The sequence below is a fragment of the Bombina bombina genome, chromosome 10 (genome assembly GCF_027579735.1).
Source record: "Bombina bombina isolate aBomBom1 chromosome 10, aBomBom1.pri, whole genome shotgun sequence".
Taxonomy (NCBI): domain Eukaryota; kingdom Metazoa; phylum Chordata; class Amphibia; order Anura; family Bombinatoridae; genus Bombina; species Bombina bombina.
In genome coordinates this window covers 58,110,370-58,137,990 of record NC_069508.1, presented here as the reverse complement: position 1 = coordinate 58,137,990, position 27,621 = coordinate 58,110,370, and the positions used below count along the sequence as shown (strand labels likewise).

The 27,621-nt window shown below is 41.2% G+C and overlaps 1 protein-coding gene across 3 annotated transcripts in view; it reads left to right on the top strand.

Annotated features, from left to right (window-relative positions):
- The window catches only part of ARHGAP29 (Rho GTPase activating protein 29), a gene marked incomplete in the record, with an annotated part of 410,124 nt that extends 406,716 nt beyond the window's left edge, over nucleotides 1-3,408 (top strand). For all 3 annotated transcript variants that reach the window (XM_053694084.1, XM_053694083.1, XM_053694082.1), the window contains 1 exon segment: nucleotides 1,414-3,408. In XM_053694084.1, the coding sequence (XP_053550059.1) occupies nucleotides 1,414-2,285 (872 nt within the window).
- Between the last annotated feature and the right edge of the window lie 24,213 nt (nucleotides 3,409-27,621).

Here is a 27,621-nt window from a genome sequence, read left to right as displayed (position 1 = left end):
TAGTATACGTATACCCTGTGAGCTTCTGCACATTCTCAGTAGGATCTTGTTCCCCAGAAAGTGTCAATATAAAAAGACTGTGCATAATAGAAGTAAATTGGAAGGTTGCTTAAAACTGCACGTTCTTTCTGAATCATAAAACTTTATATTGACTTGAATTTCCCTTTAAGCCCAGATTGTCTCCCCAAATAATGCAAATGGTTGTTGGAGTTTGGTTATTGATAAATAATTACAGTAAAAAGGATGTTTATTATTTCTAAAACATTAAAGGGACACTAAACCCAATTTTTTTATTTTCTGATTCAGATAGAACATGCAATTTTAAGCAACTTTCTAATTTACTCCTATTATCAATTCTTGCTATCTTTATTTGAAAAAAAGCATCTAAGCTAAGGAGCCAGATATTTTTTTGTTCTGAACACTGGACAGCACTTGTTTATTGGTGCTGTCCAATCAGCAAGCACAACCCAGGTTGTGAACCAAAAATGGGCTGGCTTCTAAACTTACATTTATTGCTTTTTAAACAAAGATAGCAAGAGAAGGAAGAAAAATTGATAATAGGAGTAAATTAGAAAGTTGATTAAAATTGCATGCTCTATCTGAATCATGAAAGAAAAAAATTGGGTTCAGTGTCCCTTTAAGACTTGGCTGATATATTCTATATATTCTATAACACAACAGAAAGGTCTGGTAATTACAAGGTGTTTACTCTGCCTTTACATTATTTTAAAAATGTCTTTTTTCCCAAATCTTTTGCAGTGTAGTGAATTTTCTATTGTGTTAATAAATATATGTTAACCCCTTTGTGCTCTTATGCCGTTCTATGCTGCCGTTCGCGCTGGGCTTTAAAACCCTTAGGACGGCATAGAATTTCATAGCCGTTTGGCTGTACTAAAGCCAAAGGCGCTAATTGAATGGGCTCGTGGGCTGAAGGACGTGCCTAGCATCATAGGCACTCCCCCCTGACACAATCATTGAAATTGCATGAACAATCGCGTTATTTTAATGTTTTACTTATTTGTTTACATCAAAACTTTATTCTGATGTAGAGAAATAAATCCGGACGGGAAGGGGTTAATGGCCTTTTAAATATATATATTTTTTTATGTTATAGCTTCGCCTTCACCACTGTCTGTCCGTCTTCACTGTGGCTGGTTCATTACCGTTTCCTATGTGTATTCAATAAATATAGGCTCAGTTTATACATTTATATTTGTACCGAAACAATGTTATCTTGACAATTTTGTACAGCAATATATGTAGTTGTTTCAGTTAATGGTTTTGTCACTGAGTGCAAATAAAAAATAATTAATGCTGCCTTTCGTATATAAAGCTTTGATATATCTGTTTTATAGATATTAAAAATAAAAAAGTAATTCCAAAATCTTTTATATTTTTTTTTTCCCCAATTAGATTGCTCAATGGATACTATTACAGAAAGTGACGTCACAGAAGATAAAACTAATCCCAGCGAGAGCTCTAAAACAAATGTCTCTTTAAAATCTTATAGACAAGTTCAGTTGAGGGCTCCCAGGGTAAAGCCAATTTCCCGACCTTTCAGTTTACCTGTGGATCGGCTTCTTCCACCGTCTGTGTTAAATGAGAAAAATTCTAAAAATGTGGGTGTAACCAGTGCAGATATTCTTGGCCAGAGTCCCATCATTGAGGAAGTTTCAGAAAACAAACCAAATGTTAATTCATGTCACAGACTTTCGTGTTATGAGTCTCAAGGTACACGAAAAACCTGGGATAGACAATACAAACAATATGACATTACACCAAGAACTGCAATGATAATGACCAATGTCCCGCAGGAAATCCGAGCCCTTGATGGGGTACCTGCGAGTTCCATATCCACTAACCTCATCACAGTAAATATGACTCTTCCCAAAGTGCCATCTTTAAGCCATGTAAAAAATAATTCAACAACTGAAGGAAGTTCTATGGAACCCAACCCACTTGCTGCTTTACGAGCACCTAGAACTTTACAGCCCCCACCTGGAACTTTTTATAGGCCTCCTTCCTATAAAATAAAACAAAGCGAAGAGACCAATCAGAACACAGTTGATTCCTTAAGCACAAGCAAAGTGCACAGTCAGATCAACAATAACAATGTGAATTTAGTTACAGACTCAGAAATGCTATCTGACATAGAAGGACAAAACAAAAATCTGCAGAAATCCACATCTGAAGAACTTCAGCAAGCGGAAGTAAAGCCAACATATCAGAGACTGCGACCAAAACGCATGCAAGAGTTAGAACACAGAGAAGCACACTTTGTGTAAATTTGGACTTCTTACTGGTCTTGGGTGCTCACTGTAGCTGTGTGCCATACTGGAATTTTATATTATAAACGTTTAACTGGAGAAAAAAAACAAAACACTGTAGTATAAATAAATTTAATTTTTTTTTTATATATATTAAACTTTTTTATATGCATTCCTCAAAACAGAAGCCGCTTTCATTGGGGCACTTAGTGACAAATTGATATGTTAAAAATAAATTGCTTATTTATAACAAGAAACAGTATTCATATATGGACTGCAGAACAAACTCTTCCAAATGTAAATTTTGTTAAGTAAGAGGAAGAAAAAAGCTGCGTTTCCTAAGACAGAAGCATTTGGGCTTTGCTGAGTGAATTAATCTAATTTGTGCAATTTAAAATTTGCTTTTATAACGTAATGCCTACAGGGCTTTTTTTTGTATCATAACTGTATATTTTATGCCTGTTTTCACCCATTGTCATTTGTATCTTTTGTCACTTTAATGTTATTTTTTTACAGAGATGATGCACTTACTAAAATTTACTATTCAAAAAGTATAATTTGTAATTTAAATGTGAATTTCCAGTTTTAGGTCAATGTACAGCCAATTTAGTCACATTTCCAGTTGTTACCTGTTGTCACAGTTAAACAAATACTTGTGTTTATGTAATTAATATATGTTCTCAAATGTAGCTAAATATAAATACAGAGCAATTAAATATTTCTACAAGATTACACTTATACAACCAAATAGCTACCAAAATGTGTACCGTGCATCAACTTTTTGTGTGTATATATATATATATATATATATTTTTTTTTTTTTAATCATACTGTTGCATTCTCTCAAATATATTAACTTTTTAACATATTTCAGAGTTCATGGTTTGTATAATCTTGGTTTCTTTTAACTTATTAAAAAATATAGACTATTCAACATTGTCTAAATTTAATGCTTACGTTATCAGAAAATTACATAAGCATATTACAAATTTGAAATGAAATACTTTACGTGCACAAATTTATATTACAAGTTTTTATTTTTTGTTTTTTTCATATTAAAAAATATAAAGTATTTTATTACATTAGTATATGAAGCTTTTTTTTTAAGGCATCAACCAAAAATAAAATATTTTTAAACGAGGATTGTGTTTTAAAGTTGTTTGTTCTTTTTTTTTTATAATTCACCGCGTTTTGCAGGAGTGTACTGTAGCATTCTCTGTGATATTTTCAAATACTACTTATATAATTCTTTTTGTATTGGCTGAAATTTTAAAGGGGCATAAATCTTATATATAATTTGCATAATAAATGAATTGCTGCAATGCAAAAAAAAATTACCAACAAAACAAATGTTTTAAAAGCTAAACTGACATTTAGCTGGCAAAATTTGCCGTTCAGGAACACACCACTTGAAATGCTCCTAGTGTTGCTTATCTTACCTCATCTGCTATGGCTAATTAGGAACACTGCACATATAAACTAATCACTGTACGGCATATAAGAGGGTAAGAGAACCGAGTTCCACATTATGTGCACCATATTTCATTAATAGGAAGAAAATTACAAATGAATGTACATTTACAGTTTTTTTTTTATTATGATTAATTTGTGTAATCACATTTTGAGTTTAAAGTACCACTCAATGCAGTAGAATTACATAACTAACAAGTGCATAATAAGACAATGATTTAACACCTATTCTGAATTTCAAATAAGCAGTAGATTTTTTTTCTGACACATTAATTTTTTTCTCACATTTCCCCTGTATCATGTGACAGACATCAGCCAATCACAGACTAGTATACGTATACCCTGTGAGCTTATGCACATGCTCAGTAGAATCTTGTTCCCCAGAAAGTGTGTGTATAAAAAGACTGTGCAAAATTTGATAATGGAAGTAAATTGGAAATCTGCTGCTCTTTGTGAATCATAAAAGTTTATTTTGACTTCAGTGTCCCTTTAATTATTTTAACCAATTGGCTGCTGAGCCTTTGTCACAACCCTGTGCTTGAGCTGCTATTAGTTGTTTGGCTCTTGTTGTAATTTCACATAAATTAGAACTTTCTCTTGTTAAGTGTATCCAGTCCACGGATCATCCATTACTTATGGGATATTAACTCCTCCCCAACAGGAAGTGCAAGAGGATTCACCCAGCAGAGCTGCTATATAGCTCCTCCCCTAACTGCCATTACCAGTCATTCTCTTGCACCCAACGACTAGATAGGATGTGTGAGAGGACTATGGTGATTATATTTAGTTTTATACCTTCAATCAAAAGTTTGTTATTTTATAATAGCACCGGAGTGTGTTATTCCTTCTCTGGTAGAATTTGAAGAAGAATCTACCTGAGTTTTTACTATGATTTTAGCCGGCGTAGTTAAGATCATATTGCTGTTTCTCGGCCATCTGAGGAGGGGTAAACTTCAGATCAGGGGACAGCGGGCAGATTAATCTGCAAAGAGGTATGTAGCAGCTTATTATTTTCTGACAATGGAATTGATGAGAAAATTCTGCCATACCGATTTAATGTAAACTCAGCCTTAAATGCAGTAGCAGCAACTGGTATCAGGCTGTCATGTATGTATATTTTACACTTCAGTATTCTGGGGAATGGCACTTCACTGGAATTATACTGTGTGCATAAGACTTTAGCCTAATTTGCAGGGACTGGCAACAGGCTCTTTAATAACACTTAATTTATGTTAAACGTTTTTTGCTGGCATGTAAAATCGTTTCATTTTCTGAGGTACTGGGTGAATAAAATGTTTTGGGCATTATTTTTTCCACTTGGCAGTTGTTTCATTTAATTTATGACAGTTTACTGATCTCTCTCACTGTTGTGTGTGAGGGGGAGGTCAAAAAAATCAGTCAGAAGCTCATTGTATTTCCTGCATGATCCGGTTCATCTCTACAGAACTCAGGGGTCTTCAAAACTTGTTTTGAGGGAGGTAATCATTCACAGCAGAGCTGTGAGATTGTAGTTGACTGTGATAAAAAACGTTTATTTCTGTAACTTTTTTTTCTGCTATCAGGGTTAGTTATCCTTCGCTAATGGGAACAAGCCTTTGCTAAAATTGTGTTTTTTACAAAGATTTGATGCTATAACCTTTCAGTTTATTAACTTTCAACTGTCATAACTCTTTCTGTGCTTCTTATAGGCACAGTACGTTTTCATATTATAGTAAATTACTTGAAAAGTATTTCCAAGTTGCTAGTTTATTTGCTAGTGTGTTAAACATGTCTGATTCAGAGGAAGACATCTGTGCTATATGTGCTAATGCCAAAGTGGAGCCCAATAGAAATTTATGTACTAACTGTATTGATGCTACTTTAAATAAAAGTCAATCTGTACAAATTGAACACATTTCACCAAACAACGAGGGGAGAGTTATGCCGACTAACTCGCCTCACGTGTCAGTACCTGCATCTCCCGCTCGGGGGGTGCGTGATATTGTGGCGCCGAGTACATCTGGGCGGCCATTACAAATCACATTACAGGATATGGCTACTGTTATGACTGAAGTTTTGGCTAAATTACCAGAACTAAGAGGTAAGCGTGATCACTCTGGGGTGAGAACAGAGTGCGCTGATAATGTTAGGGCCATGTCACATACTGCGTCACAACTTGCAGAACATGAGGACGGAGAGCTTCATTCTGCGGCTGACGGTTCTGATCCAAACAGATTGGATTCAGATATTTCAAATTTTAAATTTAAGCTGGAAAACCTCCGTGTATTACTAGGGGAGGTGTTAGCGGCTCTGAATGATTGTAACACAGTTGCAATACCAGAAAAAATGTGTAGGTTGGATAAATATTTTGCGGTACCGTCGAGTACTGACGTTTTTCCTATACCTAAGAGACTTACTGAAATTGTTACTAAGGAGTGGGATAGACCCGGTGTGCCGTTCTCACCCCCTCCGATATTTAGAAAGATGTTTCCAATAGACACCACCACACGGGACTTATGGCAAACGATCCCTAAGGTGGAGGGAGCAGTTTCTACTTTAGCTAAGGATTGCATTGCGCCTGTCACGGCTGCAGCAGCATTTTGGTTTGAGTCTCTGGAAGGGACACTTGAATCAGCTCCATTAGATGAGATTACACACAGGCTTAAAGCTCTTAAGTTAGCTAACTCATTTATTTCAGATGCCGTAGTACATTTAACTAAGCTTACGGCTAAGAATTCCGGATTCGCCAATCAGGCGCCTAGAGCACTGTGGCTAAAATCCTGGTCAGCTGACGTTACTTCTAAGTCTAAATTTCTTAATATACTTTTCAAAGGGCAGACCTTATTCGGGCCCGGATTGAAAGAAATTATCGCTGACATTACAGGAGGTAAAGGCCATGCCCTGCCTCAAGACAGAGCCAAACCTAAGGCTAGACAATCTAATTTTCGTTCCTTTCGGAATTTCAAAGCAGGAGCAGCATCAACTTCCTCTGCTCCAAAACAAGAAGGATCTGTTGCTCGCTACAGACAAGGCTGGAGACCTAACCAGTCCTGGAACAAGGGCAAGCAGGCCAGGAAACCTGCTGGTGCCCCTAAAACAGCATGAATTGAGGGCCCCCGATCCGGGAACGGATCTAGTGGGGGGCAGACTTTCTCTCTTCGCCCAGGCTTGGGCAAGAGATGTCCAGGATCCCTGGGCGCTAGAGATAATATCTCAGGGATACCTTCTGGACTTCAAATACTCTCCCCCAAGAGAGAGATTTCATCTGTCAAGGTTGTCAACAAACCAAATAAAGAAAGAGGCGTTTCTACGCTGCGTACAAGAGCTTTTATTAATGGGAGTAATCCATCCAGTTCCACGGTCGGAACAGGGACAAGGGTTTTACTCAAATCTGTTTGTGGTTCCCAAAAAAGAGGGAACTTTCAGGCCAATCCTGGATTTAAAGATCCTAAACAAATTCCTAAGAGTTCCATCGTTCAAAATGGAGACTATTCGGACAATTTTACCCATGATCCAAAAGGGTCAGTACATGACCACAGTGGATTTAAAGGATGCTTACCTTCACATACCGATTCACAAAGATCATTACCGGTATCTAAGGTTTGCCTTTCTAGACAGGCATTACCAGTTTGTAGCTCTTCTATTCGGATTGGCTACGGCTCCGAGAATCTTCACAAAGGTTCTGGGTGCTCTTCTGGCGGTACTAAGACCGCGAGGAATTGCGGTAGCTCCGTACCTAGACGACATTCTGATACAAGCTTCAAGCTTTCAAACTGCCAAGTCTCATACAGAGTTAGTACTGGCATTTCTAAGGTCGCATGGATGGAAGGTGAACGAAAAGAAGAGTTCTCTCTTTCCACTCACAAGAGTTCCCTTCTTGGGGACTCTTATAGATTCTGTAGAAATGAAGATTTACCTGACAGAAGACAGGTTAACAAAGCTTCAAAATGCATGCCGTGTCCTTCATTCCATTCAACACCCGTCAGTAGCTCAATGCATGGAGGTGATCGGCTTAATGGTAGCAGCAATGGACATAGTACCCTTTGCACGCCTACATCTCAGACCGCTGCAATTGTGCATGCTAAGTCAGTGGAATGGGGATTACTCAGACTTGTCCCCTACTCTGAATCTAGATCAAGAGACCAGAAATTCTCTTCTATGGTGGCTTTCTCTGCCACATCTGTCCAGGGGGATGCCATTCAGCAGGCCGGACTGGACAATTGTAACAACAGACACCAGCCTACTAGGTTGGGGCGCTGTCTGGAATTCTCTGAAGGCTCAGGGACAATGGAATCAGGAGGAGAGTCTCCTACCAATAAACATTCTGGAATTGAGAGCAGTTCTCAATGCCCTTCTGGCTTGGCCCCAGTTAACAACTCGGGGGTTCATCAGGTTTCAGTCGGACAACATCACAACTGTAGCTTACATCAACCATCAGGGAGGGACAAGAAGCTCCCTAGCAATGATGGAAGTATCAAAGATAATTCACTGGGCAGAGTCTCACTCTTGCCACCTGACGTTGGGGCAAACCAGAGATAGATCTCATGGCGTCTCAACAGAACGCCAAGCTTCCTCGTTACGGGTCCAGATCCAGGGATCTGGGAGCGGTTCTGATAGATGCTTTGACAGCACCTTGGACCTTCGGGATGGCTTATGTGTTTCCACCCTTCCCGATGCTTCCTCGATTGATTGCCAGAATCAAACAGGAGAGAGCATCAGTGATTCTAATAGCGCCTGCATGGCCACGCAGGACTTGGTATGCAGATCTAGTGGACATGTCATCCTGTCCACCTTGGTCGCTACCTCTGAAACAGGACCTTCTGATCCAGGGTCCCTTCAAACATCAAAATCTAATTTCTCTGAAGCTGACTGCTTGGAAATTGAACGCTTGATTTTATCAAAACGTGGTTTTTCTGAGTCAGTTATTGATACCTTAATACAGGCTAGGAAGCCTGTTACCAGAAAGATTTACCATAAGATATGGCGCAAATACTTATATTGGTGCGAATCCAAGAGTTACTCATGGAGTAAGGTTAGGATTCCGAGGATATTGTCTTTTCTACAAGAAGGTTTCGAAAAGGGTTTATCCGCTAGTTCCTTAAAGGGACAGATTTCAGCTCTGTCCATTCTTTTACACAAACGTCTGTCAGAAGTTCCGGACGTTCAAGCTTTTTGTCAGGCTTTAGCTAGGATCAAGCCTGTGTTTAAAACTGTTGCTCCACCATGGAGTTTGAACTTAGTTCTTAATGTTTTACAGGGGGTTCCGTTTGAACCCCTTCATTCCATTGATATCAAGTTGTTATCTTGGAAAGTTCTGTTTTTAATGGCGATTTCCTCGGCTCGAAGAGTGTCTGAGTTATCTGCCTTACATTGTGATTCTCCTTATCTGATTTTTCATTCAGACAAGGTAGTTCTGCGTACTAAACCTGGGTTCCTACCTAAGGTGGTCACTAACAGGAATATCAATCAAGAGATTGTGGTTCCATCTTTGTGTCCTAATCCTTCTTCGAAAAAGGAACGTCTGCTACACAATCTAGATGTAATCCGTGCCCTGAAATTTTATCTACAGGCAACTAAGGATTTTCGACAAACGTCTTCCCTGTTTGTCGTTTATTCTGGTCAGAGGAGAGGTCAAAAAGCTTCGGCTACCTCTCTCTCCTTTTGGCTTCGTAGCATAATACGGTTAGCCTATGAGACTGCTGGACAGCAGCCTCCTGAAAGAATTACAGCACATTCTACTAGAGCTGTGGCTTCCACTTGGGCCTTTAAGAATGAGGCTTCTGTTGAACAGATTTGCAAGGCTGCAACTTGGTCTTCTCTTCATACTTTTTCCAAATTTTACAAATTTGACACTTTTGCTTCTTCGGAGGCTGTTTTTGGGAGAAAGGTTCTTCAGGCAGTGGTTTCTTCCGTATAAAGAGCCTGCCTGTCCCTCCCGTCATCCGTGTACTTTAGCTTTGGTATTGGTATCCCATAAGTAATGGATGATCCGTGGACTGGATACACTTAACAAGAGAAAACATAATTTATGCTTACCTGATAAATTTATTTCTCTTGTAGTGTATCCAGTCCACGGCCCGCCCTGTCACTTTAAGGCAGGTAATTTTTCCATTAAACTACAGTCACCACTGCACCCTATGGTTTTCCTTTCTCTGCATGTTTTCGGTCGAATGACTGGTAATGGCAGTTAGGGGAGGAGCTATATAGCAGCTCTGCTGGGTGAATCCTCTTGCACTTCCTGTTGGGGAGGAGTTAATATCCCATAAGTAATGGATGATCCGTGGACTGGATACACTACAAGAGAAATAAATTTATCAGGTAAGCATAAATTATGTTTTTCTGTGAGGTACCCACACAAATTACTACTTATTTTCAGCAGACCTAGCATTTTTAGAAAATAACTTTAGTTTGCTGAAATGTCATAATATAGGTAAACACCACTAAAACAGAACCAAGTGTTTTAACTTTTTAACATGGCCACCGGCTTTGCTTCCGGCAGTAGCTCCACTCCACCAGTGTTCCCAGATTTTGTTCTCTCAATATGGAGCCTTTGTAACTATATCCTCTTATACTACAGTTGGTACCAGTTTCTAACCCTATTTCCAGTGCCTGCCAGTCCCAGGAAGGGGGGTGAGTATACCATACAGGAGCTGCCAGGGGATATATATATATATATATATATATATATATATATATATATATATATATATATATATATATAAAGTGTCTGAGGGAGTGTAAAAATAGTGTAGAGGGCTTATATACAATCAGTGAAAAGTGGGGAATGCTTGGTTGGGTGTGTACGGAGTGTGCTATTTCATATGCAAAAATAAATCACAATTGCACCGCCAGCTTGATAGAGCAAACAAAGTTCACAAACTTGCTATGTCAGCGGGTCACCCCAATCTCCCCCGACTATAGCCAAATTCAAATGAATATGTCATGTGTATATGAATATGAAACTCTCCAATGCAGTCAAGTAATATCACTTTTGATTATATTGCAAAGAAACTCACCACAGTCCTGTTTAGGTTGATCTTTCTCTTGTATCCAAGTGGTGTTGTTGATATTCTTGTGGTGCTGGTGAGTATCCAAGCTGGGAATAGTTAAACCTCCGCAATAAGGGATTTGAATGGTGTTTGAACTCGCTGTGTGTGCTCACAATGGCCAAACAATTCAAGTCTCACAAACAAAAGACAGTTTGGAGCACCAAAAAGCGAGTGAAAAACAAAAATTTTTTTTTTATTTTATTTATAACAATAGGGTTACATAACCCCAGGGTAAGAGTGTAAAAAACAATATGATGAAAAACAGAGAACAAATAGGCTGACCGGTTTCGGCGTGTGCCTTAATCCTAGCCTGCTTAAAAGTATTAGTAAGATTCACAGCTTAAAAACCCACCTCTGTGTTTCAATTGGGTGTGAGAAATTCACACCTCTCTCATGGTTAACCAATGTTAAACTTCCTAATTTATCAGACACCTGTGTTACCTACTGACTTCACTAGTGTTATTAGGTGTGGCGAAGTCTGTGCAGCCCTCTTAAAGTTTTAACTGTAAACTTTCCTTTGCCTACACACAAACCGCACAAAAGTGCCCATCGTCACATCTAGATTACTGCTGAAATAAATTGTTGTTGCTTTTAATTAGAAACGTAGCTTATATAAGCTAAATTTGTTTTTATCTTTTCCCATTTTTATACCAACATATCTCCATGTATGTAATGCTGTCTAATATCTTACGTTTCTTGAACGTTACAGCATATAAAAATAAAAAAAAAGGAAAAGTTAAAGTTGTGGGACCTGAGACTGCCTGGGTCTGATAATACCCACTAGCCCTTTGTGTACACACTTTCATAGCAAGAAAGGGGGATGTGATTGCAACTGTTCGAGGATGCGTGTGTAATTGTTTACATGTGTGACGTATGAATCACACCTCCAGTTCCGCCCTATAGGCTTGCATGCCCCATCACTTCCACAGCCCTATTCCGCCTTCCACTTTAATAATATGTGTGGAGGGGGTGTGTTAGCGGCACCCCTGGCGTGTATATTTGTTTACATGTGTGACGTATGAATCACGCCTCCCGTTCCGCCCTATAGGCTTGCATATCCCATCGCTTCCACAGCACTAATCCACCTTCCACTTTAATACTATGTGTGGAGGTGGTGTGTTAGCGATACCCCTGACCTATAGTTAAATGGTTTCTCCAAAGTAACCTCACCAAGCGTAGAGCCCTCACTCTATAAATGTATGTTTAACCCTAATCGATGCGGCTGAAAAGCTCCATCTATTTAGTGTGCATCCGTTTCACTAAAGGGGAGGGGAGGGGGTGGATGCGGGGTTTGGTGGGGGGGGGGGGGGAGGGTGGTGTGTTATGTGCACTTGAGGTTGGCAGTAGTTTGAAATTTAAACAGATAATTTCTATCCCTAAGAAAACTATAATGGATCTGCTATGTGAACGGAACTCTGAAAAGCTTTTGCCCACTGTTACCTTTTCACAATCGTGTGGGCATTGATCTACAACTGGTTGAATATCAAGTACTGAGATTTATATTTAAATAAGGTTATCTTTTGTTGTGTACATTTATAATTAATGTGGTTTATATTTATAAACTTTTTAAATTGTTTTAAGTGCTGGTTGGAAATTATTTGTGTAGTATGAATTTGTAAGGGAATTGCTACAGCTACCAAAAATTAATTAAATCGAATTCTGAATTTAGGCCCTCTGGAGACCTGGTTCTCAACCTAAAAATCCAGAAGGCCTCCCTTTCTCCCAGTTTTCGTGTTCTATCCTGTCCTCTATTTTGTACCGGGACCTTCTCTATGATGGTCCACGAAAAGTACCTGGGATCTTTTTGGTGTATCACGGAAAAGTGATTGATCAGTGGCGTTGTTAATTCACCTGCTCTTATATCAGCCAGATGTTCCTTTATTCTAACTCGTGCCTCCCTGGTCGTTAGACCTACATATTGGAGGGCACAATGTGTGCATGATATTAGATATACCACGAAATTTGACCGGCAATTTAAGCACAGTCTCTTCTGGAAAGTTTCACCTGTGACTAGAGACCTAAAAGAATCTCCCACTATCACTCTTTCACATGCCTTACAGGAAAGATAATTGCATCTAAATGTACCATTTAGTCTCAGCCAGGTTGAGCCACTGGTCTCTTCCTGCTTCAGTCTAGTGGGGGCTATTAAGTTGCCAATCGTACGATTCCTTTTGTAAGCGAATCGTATGCCTTCATCCACTGTATCTTTTAATGCATCATCAGCCGAGAGTAGTTGATAGTTATTTTTGATTATCTGGCATATCTGATGGTACTGTCGTGAGTACTCAGTTATGAACATAATTTTGTTACCCTCTGTAAGTTGTTCCCACTCTCTCCTAGGCTGCTTCCTGTTCCCTTTGTTGTTTTTTGGCCTTCTTTTAGATTGTTCAAGTAACTTGGCCCTGTCCATTCTACTAACCAAATTTCTTTCCTTATTAACTATCGACTTTTGGTAACCTCTTTCTAACAACCTAGTTGTGAGCTCATCCGCTTGTTCTTCGTATATGCGCTGACTAGTACAATTTCTTCTTAAGCGGATAAACTGCCCTCTTGCTACCCCTTTAAAAACCTTCTTTGGATGGCAGCTGGTTGCATGTAAGAGGGAGTTGCCTGAAATCGGTTTTCGATATGTTTCAGTCCTAATTTTCTGACCTGTCTGGCCCCTCAGTGTGATGTCTAAAAAGTTAACTGTGTGTTCCTGAACCTCTGAAGTGAAACTAATCCCTGCCGTGTTTTGGTTGAGACCCTTGATAAACTCTTCCAGATCTTCTCTCGATCCCTTCCAGATGAACAACAGGTCGTCTATGAACCGTCTGTACCACACTATCTCCTGTCTGAAGGGGTTCCGCTCCCCAAAGACATGGGAGAGCTCCCACCAACCCATGAATAGGTTGGCGTACGAGGGGGCAAACTTGGCCCCCATAGCCGTCCCCCGCCTCTGGAGAAAGAACTCCCCCTCAAACAGGAAATAGTTGTGGGTGAGAAGGAACCTAGTAACTCTTAAAACATATGCAATAAATGCCCGGTTCCCCGTGTACCATCTGGAGAGGAAGAATTCCAAAGCCTCAAGTCCCTTCTCATGGGGTATAGTGGAATAGAGAGACTTGACATCAACAGTTAACCAATAATAATTGTTTTGCCAAGTTACGTCAGTGAGTAAATTCAGGACATGTTTTGTGTCAGCTAAAAAGCTCCAAAGGGTGTTTACCATTGGCTGTAGAATGTCATCCAGCCATTCTGAAAGATGTTCAGTAAGTGAGCCGATTCCGCTGACAATTGGTCTCCCCTGGACATTATCAGTAGACTTGTGTACTTTCGGAAGGTGATTAAACACCGGTATAGCCGGATCCTGTACCAATAGATACATTTTGGTTTCCTGATCAATAAAGCCCAGGTCTACCCCATCATCCACCAAGGAGACCAGTTGTCGCTGGAATGACCTAGTAGGATCCTGTTGTAGTGTTTCATAATCTGATTCTGTTCTCAGCTGCCTCCATGCTTCTTGGACAAATTTGGTTCTATCCTGAACCACAATGGCTCCGCCCTTATCAGCAGACCTTATCACCAAACCCTTGTTAATTTTCAAGCTATTTAAAGCTTCCTTCTGTCTGCGCGTTATGTTGGATTGCTGGCCCCTTTGTGTGGTGTATTGCAGCTTGACCAGATCACTTTCTACTCTCTTTTGGAATTTCTCCAAAAGGGGACCCCTACTTTGTAGGGGGTAAAATGAAGATTTGCTCTTTAATTTTGGAGTCCTTAGGCTCCTGGCCCCTTCCTCTTCTGACTCCCCTTGGAGAGATTCCAAAATTCTAACGTCACAGAGTTCTTGGAAATTCATACACACCCCACTCTCTATCTCATTGTCTATGGACCGTGGACTCTCATCTGACTCGTGGTACTCCCTACTTTCTGATTTAAAATGCTTCTTGAGGGTCATGTTACGTATCATTTTATTAACGTCCAGAAGGGTCTTAAATAGGTTAAAGTCCATAGTTGGTACAAAGGTTAAACCTAAGCTGAGTACCTCCAATTCAGATTTATTTAATGCATGACTTGACAAATTAATAACATTTAGTCCCTGTAGTTCCCCCTCTTTCGTCCTCTTCTTTGGGGGTATCTTCTTTGTTCCCTCGGTTGTTGATAGTGTTCTAGAGTATCTCTTCCCCCCCCTTCTGATGTTCTTGGGGGTAGCTGAAAAACCTGCTCAATCTGGGCTCTTTCCGTGTCCCCTGGGGGCCCTTGGCTTGTTCTAGGTTGTATTTGCTCTTCCCTGTAGTGTGAAGTAGTTGGTACTGGGCCCTGCCCTTTGTTTTTCAGGATTGGGGGGAGCCGATTCGAACCCTCCTTCGGTCTTGCCGTGGCTTCCGGTGCTGCTAAATCCTCTCCTGAGGAGGAGCCGTCATCCCATGATTCCCCCTCACTTTCCTGAAAATTCACTCGTCTGTCCCTATTGGCCCTTGATCTGTTGCCCCTTCTGCCCCTGTTATAAAAAGGGGTTTGTTTGTTTTGTTCCTTTCTTAGGGCAAAACGATCCCTTCTGTTCCAGACGTAGACTCTATTTAGATTGTAGTCTTGTAAATCACGTAAATATTTCGTGCGTTTAGCCTCTAATAATACAGATTTGGCTTCGGCCAACACCTTTTGCAGAGTGGCATCAAATTTCAAGAAGCTTGGTTCCTCACTTCTCTTGTTAAGTTCGTCCTGTAATTCCTTAATTTTGATGCCAAGATCCTCAATGGCCTTTACCTTAAATTCACAAATCAATTTCATTAGCTTATAAGAACACTCTGTTAAATGTTCATTCCATCTCTCAATAAAAGATTTGTCATCCGTGATGAAAGTAGGAAATTTATTCAATCTCAGGCCTCTAGGTACCAGGCCTAGCTCAAGATATTTATTCAGGGTGTTCACGTCCCATTTTAATTGATCCTCTTTTATTAGGAGGAATTCCACTTCCTCAAAAAGGTTAATCAAACTGTAGTTTGTTTTATTAAGTGAGAAAATCTGATTGCAGTCCCAGGCTGCTGTTTCCCTTTCTTCAGCTGTGCGTAGGGAAAACAAAACTGGTGTCTTTGACATAACACTCTCACCCTGCATACCCTTTATTGCGGAGTAGTAAGCAAAAAATTCACACCAATCACGTACTCCACCCTGAGCTCGGCCAAGGCTCAAGCTAATGCTTAGAACAGTCAGTGAAAAGTGGGGAATGCTTGGTTGGGTGTGTACGGAGTGTGCTATTTCATATGCAAAAATAAATCACAATTGCACCGCCAGCTTGATAGAGCAAACAAAGTTCACAAACTTGCTATGTCAGCGGGTCACCCCAATCTCCCCCGACTATAGCCAAATTCAAATGAATATGTCATGTGTATATGAATATGAAACTCTCCAATGCAGTCAAGTAATATCACTTTTGATTATATTGCAAAGAAACTCACCACAGTCCTGTTTAGGTTGATCTTTCTCTTGTATCCAAGTGGTGTTGTTGATATTCTTGTGGTGCTGGTGAGTATCCAAGCTGGGAATAGTTAAACCTCCGCAATAAGGGATTTGAATGGTGTTTGAACTCGCTGTGTGTGCTCACAATGGCCAAACAATTCAAGTCTCACAAACAAAAGACAGTTTGGAGCACCAAAAAGCGAGTGAAAAACAAAAATTTTTTTTTTTATTTTATTTATAACAATAGGGTTACATAACCCCAGGGTAAGAGTGTAAAAAACAATATGATGAAAAACAGAGAACAAATAGGCTGACCGGTTTCGGCGTGTGCCTTAATCCTAGCCTGCTTAAAAGTATTAGTAAGATTCACAGCTTAAAAACCCACCTCTGTGTTTCAATTGGGTGTGAGAAATTCACACCTCTCTCATGGTTAACCAATGTTAAACTTCCTAATTTATCAGACACCTGTGTTACCTACTGACTTCACTAGTGTTATTAGGTGTGGCGAAGTCTGTGCAGCCCTCTTAAAGTTTTAACTGTAAACTTTCCTTTGCCTACACACAAACCGCACAAAAGTGCCCATCGTCACATCTAGATTACTGCTGAAATAAATTGTTGTTGCTTTTAATTAGAAACGTAGCTTATATAAGCTAAATTTGTTTTTATCTTTTCCCATTTTTATACCAACATATCTCCATGTATGTAATGCTGTCTAATATCTTACGTTTCTTGAACGTTACAGCATATAAAAATAAAAAAAAAGGGAAAGTTAAAGTTGTGGGACCTGAGACTGCCTGGGTCTGATAATACCCACTAGCCCTTTGTGTACACACTTTCATAGCAAGAAAGGGGGATGTGATTGCAACTGTTCGAGGATGCGTGTGTAATTGTTTACATGTGTGACGTATGAATCACACCTCCAGTTCCGCCCTATAGGCTTGCATGCCCCATCACTTCCACAGCCCTATTCCGCCTTCCACTTTAATAATATGTGTGGAGGGGGTGTGTTAGCGGCACCCCTGGCGTGTATATTTGTTTACATGTGTGACGTATGAATCACGCCTCCCGTTCCGCCCTATAGGCTTGCATATCCCATCGCTTCCACAGCACTAATCCACCTTCCACTTTAATACTATGTGTGGAGGTGGTGTGTTAGCGATACCCCTGACCTATAGTTAAATGGTTTCTCCAAAGTAACCTCACCAAGCGTAGAGCCCTCACTCTATAAATGTATGTTTAACCCTAATCGATGCGGCTGAAAAGCTCCATCTATTTAGTGTGCATCCGTTTCACTAAAGGGGAGGGGAGGGGGTGGATGCGGGGTTTGGTGGGGGGGGGGGGGGGAGGGTGGTGTGTTATGTGCACTTGAGGTTGGCAGTAGTTTGAAATTTAAACAGATAATTTCTATCCCTAAGAAAACTATAATGGATCTGCTATGTGAACGGAACTCTGAAAAGCTTTTGCCCACTGTTACCTTTTCACAATCGTGTGGGCATTGATCTACAACTGGTTGAATATCAAGTACTGAGATTTATATTTAAATAAGGTTATCTTTTGTTGTGTACATTTATAATTAATGTGGTTTATATTTATAAACTTTTTAAATTGTTTTAAGTGCTGGTTGGAAATTATTTGTGTAGTATGAATTTGTAAGGGAATTGCTACAGCTACCAAAAATTAATTAAATCGAATTCTGAATTTAGGCCCTCTGGAGACCTGGTTCTCAACCTAAAAATCCAGAAGGCCTCCCTTTCTCCCAGTTTTCGTGTTCTATCCTGTCCTCTATTTTGTACCGGGACCTTCTCTATGATGGTCCACGAAAAGTACCTGGGATCTTTTTGGTGTATCACGGAAAAGTGATTGATCAGTGGCGTTGTTAATTCACCTGCTCTTATATCAGCCAGATGTTCCTTTATTCTAACTCGTGCCTCCCTGGTCGTTAGACCTACATATTGGAGGGCACAATGTGTGCATGATATTAGATATACCACGAAATTTGACCGGCAATTTAAGCACAGTCTCTTCTGGAAAGTTTCACCTGTGACTAGAGACCTAAAAGAATCTCCCACTATCACTCTTTCACATGCCTTACAGGAAAGATAATTGCATCTAAATGTACCATTTAGTCTCAGCCAGGTTGAGCCACTGGTCTCTTCCTGCTTCAGTCTAGTGGGGGCTATTAAGTTGCCAATCGTACGATTCCTTTTGTAAGCGAATCGTATGCCTTCATCCACTGTATCTTTTAATGCATCATCAGCCGAGAGTAGTTGATAGTTATTTTTGTTTTTCACTCGCTTTTTGGTGCTCCAAACTGTCTTTTGTTTGTGAGGCTTATATACAATGTCTTTGCATACTTTAGTGTAAGTAAACTCTGGAACAAAATGCCTCTGTCTCCACTGATATCTCTGAGGAGTTGGTTTTCTGATATCCATCTATCTACATTGATATGTTTATTTTACAAATATGTTCCAGTATACCAGGTCACTCAAATCTGTGAGAATTGTATTACTCATATTTCTCCTGTTAAGTGTAGTCAGTCCACGGGTCATCCATTACTTATGGGATTATAACTCCTCCCTAACAGGAAGTGCAAGAGGATCACCCAAGCAGAGCTGCTATATAGCTCCTCCCCTCTACGTCAAACCCAGTCATTCTCTTGCACCTAACTTAAAGATAGGACGTGTGAGAGGACTGTGGTGTGTTAAACTTAGTTTTTAATCTTCAATCAAAAGTTTGTTATTTTAAACGGCACCGGAGTGTTGTTTGTTCTCAAGCAGCATTAGAAGAAGAATCTGCTTGAGTTTTTCTATGATCTTAGCGATCGTAACTAAGATCCACTTGCTGTTCTCGGCCATTCTGAGGAGTGAGGTAACTTCAGAACAGGGGATAGCATGCAGGGTCCACCTGCAAGGAGGTATGTGCAGTATATTATTTTCTAAGGAATGGAATTGACTCAGAAAATACTGCTAATACCGATGTAATGTAAGTGCAGCCTTAAATGCAGTAGTAGCAACTGGTATCAGGCTGATATGTATGTATGTATACTCTGAGGTATTTCTGGGGAATGGAATTTCACTAAAAAAAACCTGTCAATATTAAAGTAATATTTGAGCCTACACTGCAGTGAAAGCGACTAGCAGCAGGTTTATTAATTACACTTCATAATTTCAATTTTAAAACGTTTACTGGCATGTTAATCGTTTTTTCTGAGGTACTTGGTGATAAAACTTTATGGGCATTATTTTTACCACATGGCTGTCGTTTTTTTATGCATAAAAACAGTTTACTGAGCTTCCCCACTATTGTTATAGGAGTGGGAGGGGGCCTATTTTAGCGCTTTATTGCGCAGTAAAAATTTAGTCACAGTCTTCCTGTTTCTTCCTCCATGATCCAGGACGTCTCTACAGAGCCCAGGGGTCTCCAAAACTAGTTTTGAGGGAGGTAATCAGTCAGAGCAGACCTGTGACAGTGTGTTTGACTGTGATAAAAACGTTTATTATTTCAACTGTTTATCCGTTTTTGGTATTAAGGGGTTAATCATCCTTTTGCTGGTGGGTGCAATCCTCTGCTAACTTTATACATTTTCTGTCAAAATTTGTTTTTTTTAACATATTTGGTTCATTGTTAATTCAAATGTGTCACATTTTTATGTTTTCTTAAAGGCGCAGTAGCGTTTTTTATATAGCTTGTAAATTTATTTCAAAGTTTTTTTCCAAGCTTGCTAGTTTTATTGCTAGTCTGTTTAAACATGTCTGATACTGCGTCACAATTTGCAGAACATGAGGACGGAAAGCTTCATTCTGTGGGTGACGGATCTGATCCAAGTAAACTGGATTCAGACATTTCAAATTTTAAATTTAAGCTTGAGAACCTCCGTGTATTACTAGGGGAGGTATTAGCGGCTCTGAATGATTGTAACACGGTTGCAATTCCAGAGAAAGTATGTAGGCTGGATAAATATTTTGCGGTACCGGTGTGTACTGACGTTTTTCCTATACCTAAAAGGCTTACAGAAATTGTTAACAAGGAGTGGGATAGACCCCCGGTGTGCCCTTTTCCCCTCCTCCGATATTTAGGAAAATGTTTCCAATAGACGCCACCACACGATACTTATGGCAGACGGTCCCTAAGGTGGAAGGAGCAGTTTCTACTCTGGCTAAGCGCACCACTATCCCGGTGGAGGATAGCTGTGCTTTTTCAGATCCAATGGATAAAAAATTAGAGGGTTACCTTAAGAAAATGTTTGTTCAGCAAGGTTTTATATTACAACCCCTTGCATGCATCGCGCCTGTCACTGCTGCGGCAGCATTCTGGTTTGAGTCTCTGGAAGAGACCCTTAGCACAGCTCCATTGGATGAGATTATAAACAAGCTTAAAGCCCTTAAGCTAGCTAATTCATTTATTTCTGATGCCGTAGTACACTTAACCAAACTTACGGCTAAGAACTCCGGTTTCGCCATTCAAGCGCGCAGAGCGCTGTGGCTTAAATCCTGGTCAGCTGATGTGACTTCTAAATCAAAATTGCTTAATATTCCTTTCAAAGGGCAGACATTATTCGGGCCCGGTTTGAAAGAAATTATCGCTGACATTACTGGAGGTAAGGGCCATGCCCTGCCTCAAGACAGGGCCAAACCAAAGGCTAAACAGTCTAATTTTCGTGCCTTTCGTAATTTCAAGGCAGGAGCAGCATCAACTTCCTCCGCTCCAAGACAGGAAGGAACTGTTGCTCGCTTCAGACAGGGCTGGAAACCTAACCAGTCCTGGAACAAGGGCAAGCAGGCCAGAAAACCTGCTGCTGCCCCTAAGACAGCATGAAGTGAGGGCCCCCGATCCGGAGACGGATATAGTGGGGGGCAGACTTTCTCTCTTTGCCCAGGCTTGGGCAAGGGATGTCCAGGATCCCTGGGCGTTGGAAATCATATCCCAAGGATATCTTCTGGATTTCAAAGCTTCTCCTCCAAAAGGGAGATTTCATCTTTCAAGGTTATCAGCAAACCAAATAAAGAAAGAGGCGTTTCTACGCTGTGTACAAGACCTCTTACTAATGGGGGTGATCCACCCAGTTCCGCGGACGGAACACGGGCAGGGATTCTATTCAAATCTATTTGTGGTTCCCAAGAAAGAGGGAACCTTCAGACCAATCTTGGACTTAAAGATCCTAAACAAATTCCTAAAAGTTCCATCGTTCAAAATGGAAACTATTCGAACCATCTTACCCATGATCCAAGAGGGTCAGTACATGACCACAGTGGATTTAAAGGTTGCCTTCCTTCACATACCGATTCACAAGGATCATTACCGGTATCTAAGATTTGCCTTCCTAAACAGGCATTACCAGTTTGTAGCTCTTCCCTTCGGGTTAGCTACGGCTCCAAGAATCTTTACAAAGGTTCTGGGCTCCCTTCTGGCGGTACTAAGACCACGAGGCATAGCGGTAGCTCCGTACCTAGACGACATTCTGATACAAGCGTCAAGTTTCCAAACTGCCAAGTCTCATACAGAGTTAGTTCTGGCATTTCTAAGGTCGCATGGGTGGAAAGTGAACGTAGAAAAGAGTTCTCTAGTGCCACTCACAAGAGTTCCCTTTCTAGGAACTCTTATAGATTCTGTAGAGATGAAAATTTACCTGACGGAGGACAGGTTAACAAAACTTCTAAATGCTTGCCGTGGCCTTCATTCCATTCAACACCCGTCAGTGGCTCAGTGCATGGAGGTAATCGGCTTAATGGTAGCGGCAATGGACATAGTACCATTTGCGCGCCTGCATCTCAGACCGCTGCAATTGTGCATGCTAAGTCAGTGGAATGGGGATTACTCAGATTTGTCCCCTCTGCTAAATCTGGATCAAGAGACCAGAGATTCTCTTCTATGGTGGCTTTCTCGGCCACATCTGTCCAAGGGGATGTCCTTCCGCAGGCCAGATTGGACGATTGTAACAACAGACGCCAGCCTTCTAGGTTGGGGCGCAGTCTGGAATTCCCTGAAGGCTCAGGGATCATGGACTCAGGAGGAGAGACTCCTTCCAATAAACATTCTGGAATTAAGAGCAATTTTCAATGCTCTTCTGGCTTGGCCTCAGTTAGCAACTCGGAGGTTCATCAGGTTTCAGTCGGACAATATCACGACTGTGGCTTACATCAACCATCAAGGAGGAACAAGGAGTTCCCTAGCGATGATGGAAGTCTCAAAGATAATTCGCTGGGCAGAGTCTCACTCTTGCCACCTGTCAGCGATCCACATCCCAGGCATGGAGAACTGGGAGGCGGATTTTCTAAGTCGTCAGACTTTTCATCCGGGGGAGTGGGAACTTCATCCGGCGGTGTTGGCCCAACTGCTTCATCGTTGGGGCAAACCAGATCTGGATCTCATGGCGTCTCGCCAGAACGCCAAGCTTCCTTGTTACGGATCCAGGTCCAGGGACCCGGGAGCGGTGCTGGTAGATGCTCTGACAGCCCCTTGGGTCTTCAACATGGCTTATGTGTTTCCACCTTTCCCAATGCTTCCTCGATTGATTGCCAGGATCAAACAGGAGAGAGCATCGGTGATACTAATAGCGCCTGCGTGGCCACGCAGGACCTGGTATGCAGATCTAGTGGACATGTCCTCCTGTCCACCATGGTCTCTGCCTCTGAGACAGGACCTTCTGATTCAGGGTCCTTTCAAACATCCAAATCTAATTTCTCTGAGGCTGACTGCATGGAGATTGAACGCTTGATTCTATCAAAGCGTGGATTCTCGGAGTCAGTGATTGATACCTTAATACAGGCTAGGAAACCTGTTACCAGGAAAATTTACCATAAAATATGGCGTAAATATTTATATTGGTGCGAATCCAAGAGTTACTCATGGAGTAAGGTTAGGATTCCTAGGATATTGTCTTTTCTACAAGAGGGTTTAGAAAAGGGTTTATCTGCTAGTTCGTTAAAGGGACAGATTTCAGCTCTGTCTATCCTTTTACACAAACGTCTGGCAGAAGTTCCAGACGTTCAGGCTTTTTGTCAGGCTTTGGCTAGGATTAAGCCTGTGTTTAAGACTGTTGCTCTGCCGTGGAGCTTAAACTTAGTTCTTAACGTTCTGCAAGGTGTTCCGTTTGAACCCCTTCATTCCATCGATATCAAGCTGTTATCATGGAAAGTTCTGTTTTTAATGGCTATTTCCTCGGCTCGAAGAGTCTCTGAGTTATCGGCCTTACATTGTGATTCTCCTTATCTGATTTTTCATTCAGACAAGGTAGTTCTGCGTACTAAACCTGGGTTCTTACCTAAGGTAGTCACTAACAAGAATATCAATCAAGAGATTGTTGTTCCATCGTTGTGCCCTAATCCTTCTTCAAAGAAGGAACGACTTTTGCACAATCTGGACGTTGTCCGTGCCCTGAAATTTTATTTACAGGCAACTAAAGATTTTCGTCAAACTTCTTCCTTGTTTGTCGTTTATTCTGGACAGAGGAGAGGTCAGAAAGCTTCGGCTGCCTCTCTCTCTCTTTTTGGCTTCGTAGCATAATACGTTTAGCCTATGAGACTGCTGGACAGCAGCCTCCTGAAAGGATTACAGCTCATTCTACTAGAGCTGTGGCTTCCACTTGGGCCTTTAAGATTGAGGCCTCTGTTGAACAGATTTGCAAGGCTGCAACTTGGTCTTCACTTCACACTTTTTCAAAATTTTACAAATTTGACACTTTTGCTTCTTCGGAGGCTGTTTTTGGGAGAAAGGTTCTACAGGCAGTGGTTCCTTCCGTGTAAAGATCCTGCCTTGTCCCTCCCGTCATCCGTGTACTTTTAGCTTTGGTATTGGTATCCCATAAGTAATGGATGACCCGTGGACTGACTACACTTAACAGGAGAAAATATAATTTATGCTTACCTGATAAATTCATTTCTCCTGTAGTGTAGTCAGTCCACGGCCCGCCCTGTTTTTTACGGCAGGTCTAAATTTCAATTAAACTCCAGTCACCACTGCACCCTATAGTTTCTCCTTTCTCGTATGGTTTCGGTCGAATGACTGGATATGACGTAGAGGGGAGGAGCTATATAGCAGCTCTGCTTGGGTGATCCTCTTGCACTTCCTGTTAGGGAGGAGTTATAATCCCATAAGTAATGGATGACCCGTGGACTGACTACACTACAGGAGAAATGAATTTATCAGGTAAGCATAAATTATATTTTTGCATACATATCAGCCGCAACAGTCTACTTTCCTGAAGGAATTTACCCTGTACTTGTCACTCAGGAGGAAACTACTGTGTTTTTTTTACTTCTGAAGCTAAAACACAATTTATGCTTACCTGATAAATTTATTTCTCTTGTGGTGTATCCAGTCCACGGATCATCCATTACTTGTGGGATAGTCTCATTCCCAACAGGAAGTTGCAAGAGGACACCCACAGCAGAGCTGTAATATAGCTCCTCCCCTAACTGTCATAGCCAGTCATTCGACCGAAAACAAGCCGAGAAAGGAGGAGCCATAGGGTGCAGTGGTTACTGTAGTTTAAATTTAAAAATTACCTGCCTTAAAATGACAGGGCGAGCCGTGGACTGGATACACCACAAGAGAAATAAATTTATCAGGTAAGCATAAATTGTGTTTTCTCTTGTAAGGTGTATCCAGTCCACGGATCATCCATTACTTGTGGGATACCAGTACCAAAGCTAAAGTACACGGATGAAGGGAGGGACAAGGCAGGAACTTAAATGGAAGGAACCGCTGCCCGTAAAACCTTTCTCCCAAATATAGCCTCCGAAGAAGCAAAAGTATCAGATTTGTAAAATTTTGAAAAAATATGAAGCGAAGACCAAGTCGTCGCCTTGCAAATCTGATCAAAAGAAGCCTCATTTTTAAAGGCCCAAGTGGAAGCCACAGCTCTATTGGAATGAGCTGTAATCCTTTCAGGAGGCTGCTGTCCAGCAGTCTCATAGGCTAAGCGGATTAAGCTTCTTAGTCAAAAAGAAAAAGAGGTTGCTGAAGCCTTTTGACCTCTCCTCTGTCCAGAGTAGACAACAAACAAAGCAGATGTTTGACGAAAATCTTTAGTAGCTTGTAAGTAAAACTTTAAAGCACGGACCACGTCCAGATTGTGTAACACAAGGATGGAACAACAATCTCTTGATTGATATTCTTGTTAGATACCACCTTAGGTAAGAACCCAGGTTTGGTAAGCAGGACTACCTTATCCGTATGAAAAATCAGATAAGGAGAATCACATTGTAAGGCAGATAGCTCAGAGACTCTACGAGCCGAGGAAATAGCTACCAAAAAATAACTTTCCAAGATAAAAGCTTGATATCTATGGAATGAAGAGGTTCAAACGGAACTCCTTGAAGAACCTTAAGAAACAAGTTTAAGCTCCATGGTGGAGCAACAGGTTTAAACACAGGCTTGATTCTAACTAAAGCCTGACAAAATGCCTGAACGTCTGGAACATCTGCCAGAGGCTTAACTAGCTGACAATCCTTTTTCCAAACCTTCTTGGAGAAAAGATAATATCCTAGCAATCCTGACCTTACTCCATGAGTAACCCTTGGATTCACACCAATAAAGATATCTGCGCCATACCTTATGGTAAATTTTCCTGGTGACAGGCTTTCGTGCCTGTCTTAAGGTATCAATAACTGACTCGGAGAAGCCACGCTTTGATAAAATCAAGCGTTCAATCTCCAGGCAGTCAGCCTCAGAGAAATTAGATTTGGATGGTTGAAAGGACCCTGAAGTAGAAGGTCCTGTTTCAGAGGCAGAGACCATGGTGGTATCTAGACCTGGGATATGGATAGCTGATAGGTGGCAAGAGTGAATCTCTGCCCAGCGAATTATTTTTGAAACTTCTAACATCTCTAGGGAACTTCTCGTTCCCCCTTGATGGTTGATGTAAGCTACAGTCGTGATGTTGTTCGACTGAAATCTGATGTACCTCAGAGTTGCTAACTGAGGCCAAGCCTGAAGAGCCTTGAATATCGCTCTTAGTTCCAGAATGTTTAATGGAAGGAGAGACTCCTCCTGAGTCCACGATCCCTGAGCCTTCAGGGAGTTCCAGACTGCACCCCAACCTAGAAGGCTGGCATCTGTCGTAACAATTGTCCAATCTGGCCTGTGAAAGGTCATACCTTTGGACAGATGGACCCGAGATAGCCACAAGAGAAGAGAATCCCTGGTCTCTTGGTCCAGATTCAGTTGAGGGGACAAATCTGTGTAATCCCCGTTCCACTGACTGAGCATGCATAGTTGCAGCGGTCTGAGATGTAAGCATGCAAACGGCACTATGTCCATTGCCGCTACCATTAAACCGATTACTTCCATACACTGAACCACCGAAGGGCGCGGAATGGAATGAAGAACCCGGCAGGAATTTAGAAGCTTTGATAACCTGGACTCCGTCAGGTGAATTTTCATTTCTACAGAATCTATCAGAGTCCCTAGAAAAGAAACTCTTGTGAGTGGGGATAGAGAACTCTTTTCCTCGTTCACTTTCCACCAATGCGACCACAGAAATGCCAGTACTACGTCCGTATGAGACTTGGCAATTTGGAAGTTTGACGCCTGTATCAGGATGTCGTCTAAATAAGGGGCTACTGCTATGCCCCGCGGCCTTAGGACCGCCATAAGCGACCCTAGAACCTTTGTAAAGATTCTTGGGGCTGTAGCTAATCCCAAGGGAAGAGCTACAACTGGTAATGCCTGTCTTGAAAGGCAAACCTGAGAAACCGATGATGACCTTTGTGTATCGGAATGTGAAGATAAGCATCCTTTAGATCCACTGTAGTCATATATTGACCATCCTGGATCAGTGGTAGGATGGTACGAATAGTTTCCATCTTGAACGACGGAACTTTGAGGAATTTGTTTAAGATCTTTAGATCCAAAATTGGTCTGAAGGTTCCCTCTTTTTTGGGAACCACAAACACATTTGAGTAAAAACCCTGTCCCCGTTCCTCCTTTGGAACTGGATGGATCACTCCCATAACTAGGAGGTCTCGTACACAGTGTAAGAATGCCTCTCTTTATCTGGTGTGCAGATAATTGTGAAAGGTGAAATTTCCCTTTTGGGGGGGAAGCTTTGAAGTCCAGAAGATATCCCTGGGATATAATTTCCAACGCCCAGGGATCCTGAACATCTCTTGCCCACGCCTGGGCAAAGAGTGAAAGTCTGCCCCCTACTAGATCCGTTCCCGGATAGGGGGCCGTTCCTTCATGCTGTCTTAGAGGCAGCAGCAGGCTTTTTTACCTGCTTACCTTTTTTCCAGGTCAGGTTTGGTCTCCAGACCGTCTTGGATTGAGCAAAAGTTCCCTCTTATTTATTATTAGAGGAAGTTGATGCCGCACCTGCCTTGAAGTTTTGAAAGGCACGAAAATTAGACTGTTTGGCCCTAGATTTGGACCTGTCCTGAGGAAGGGCATGACCTTTTCCTCCAGTGATATCAGCAATA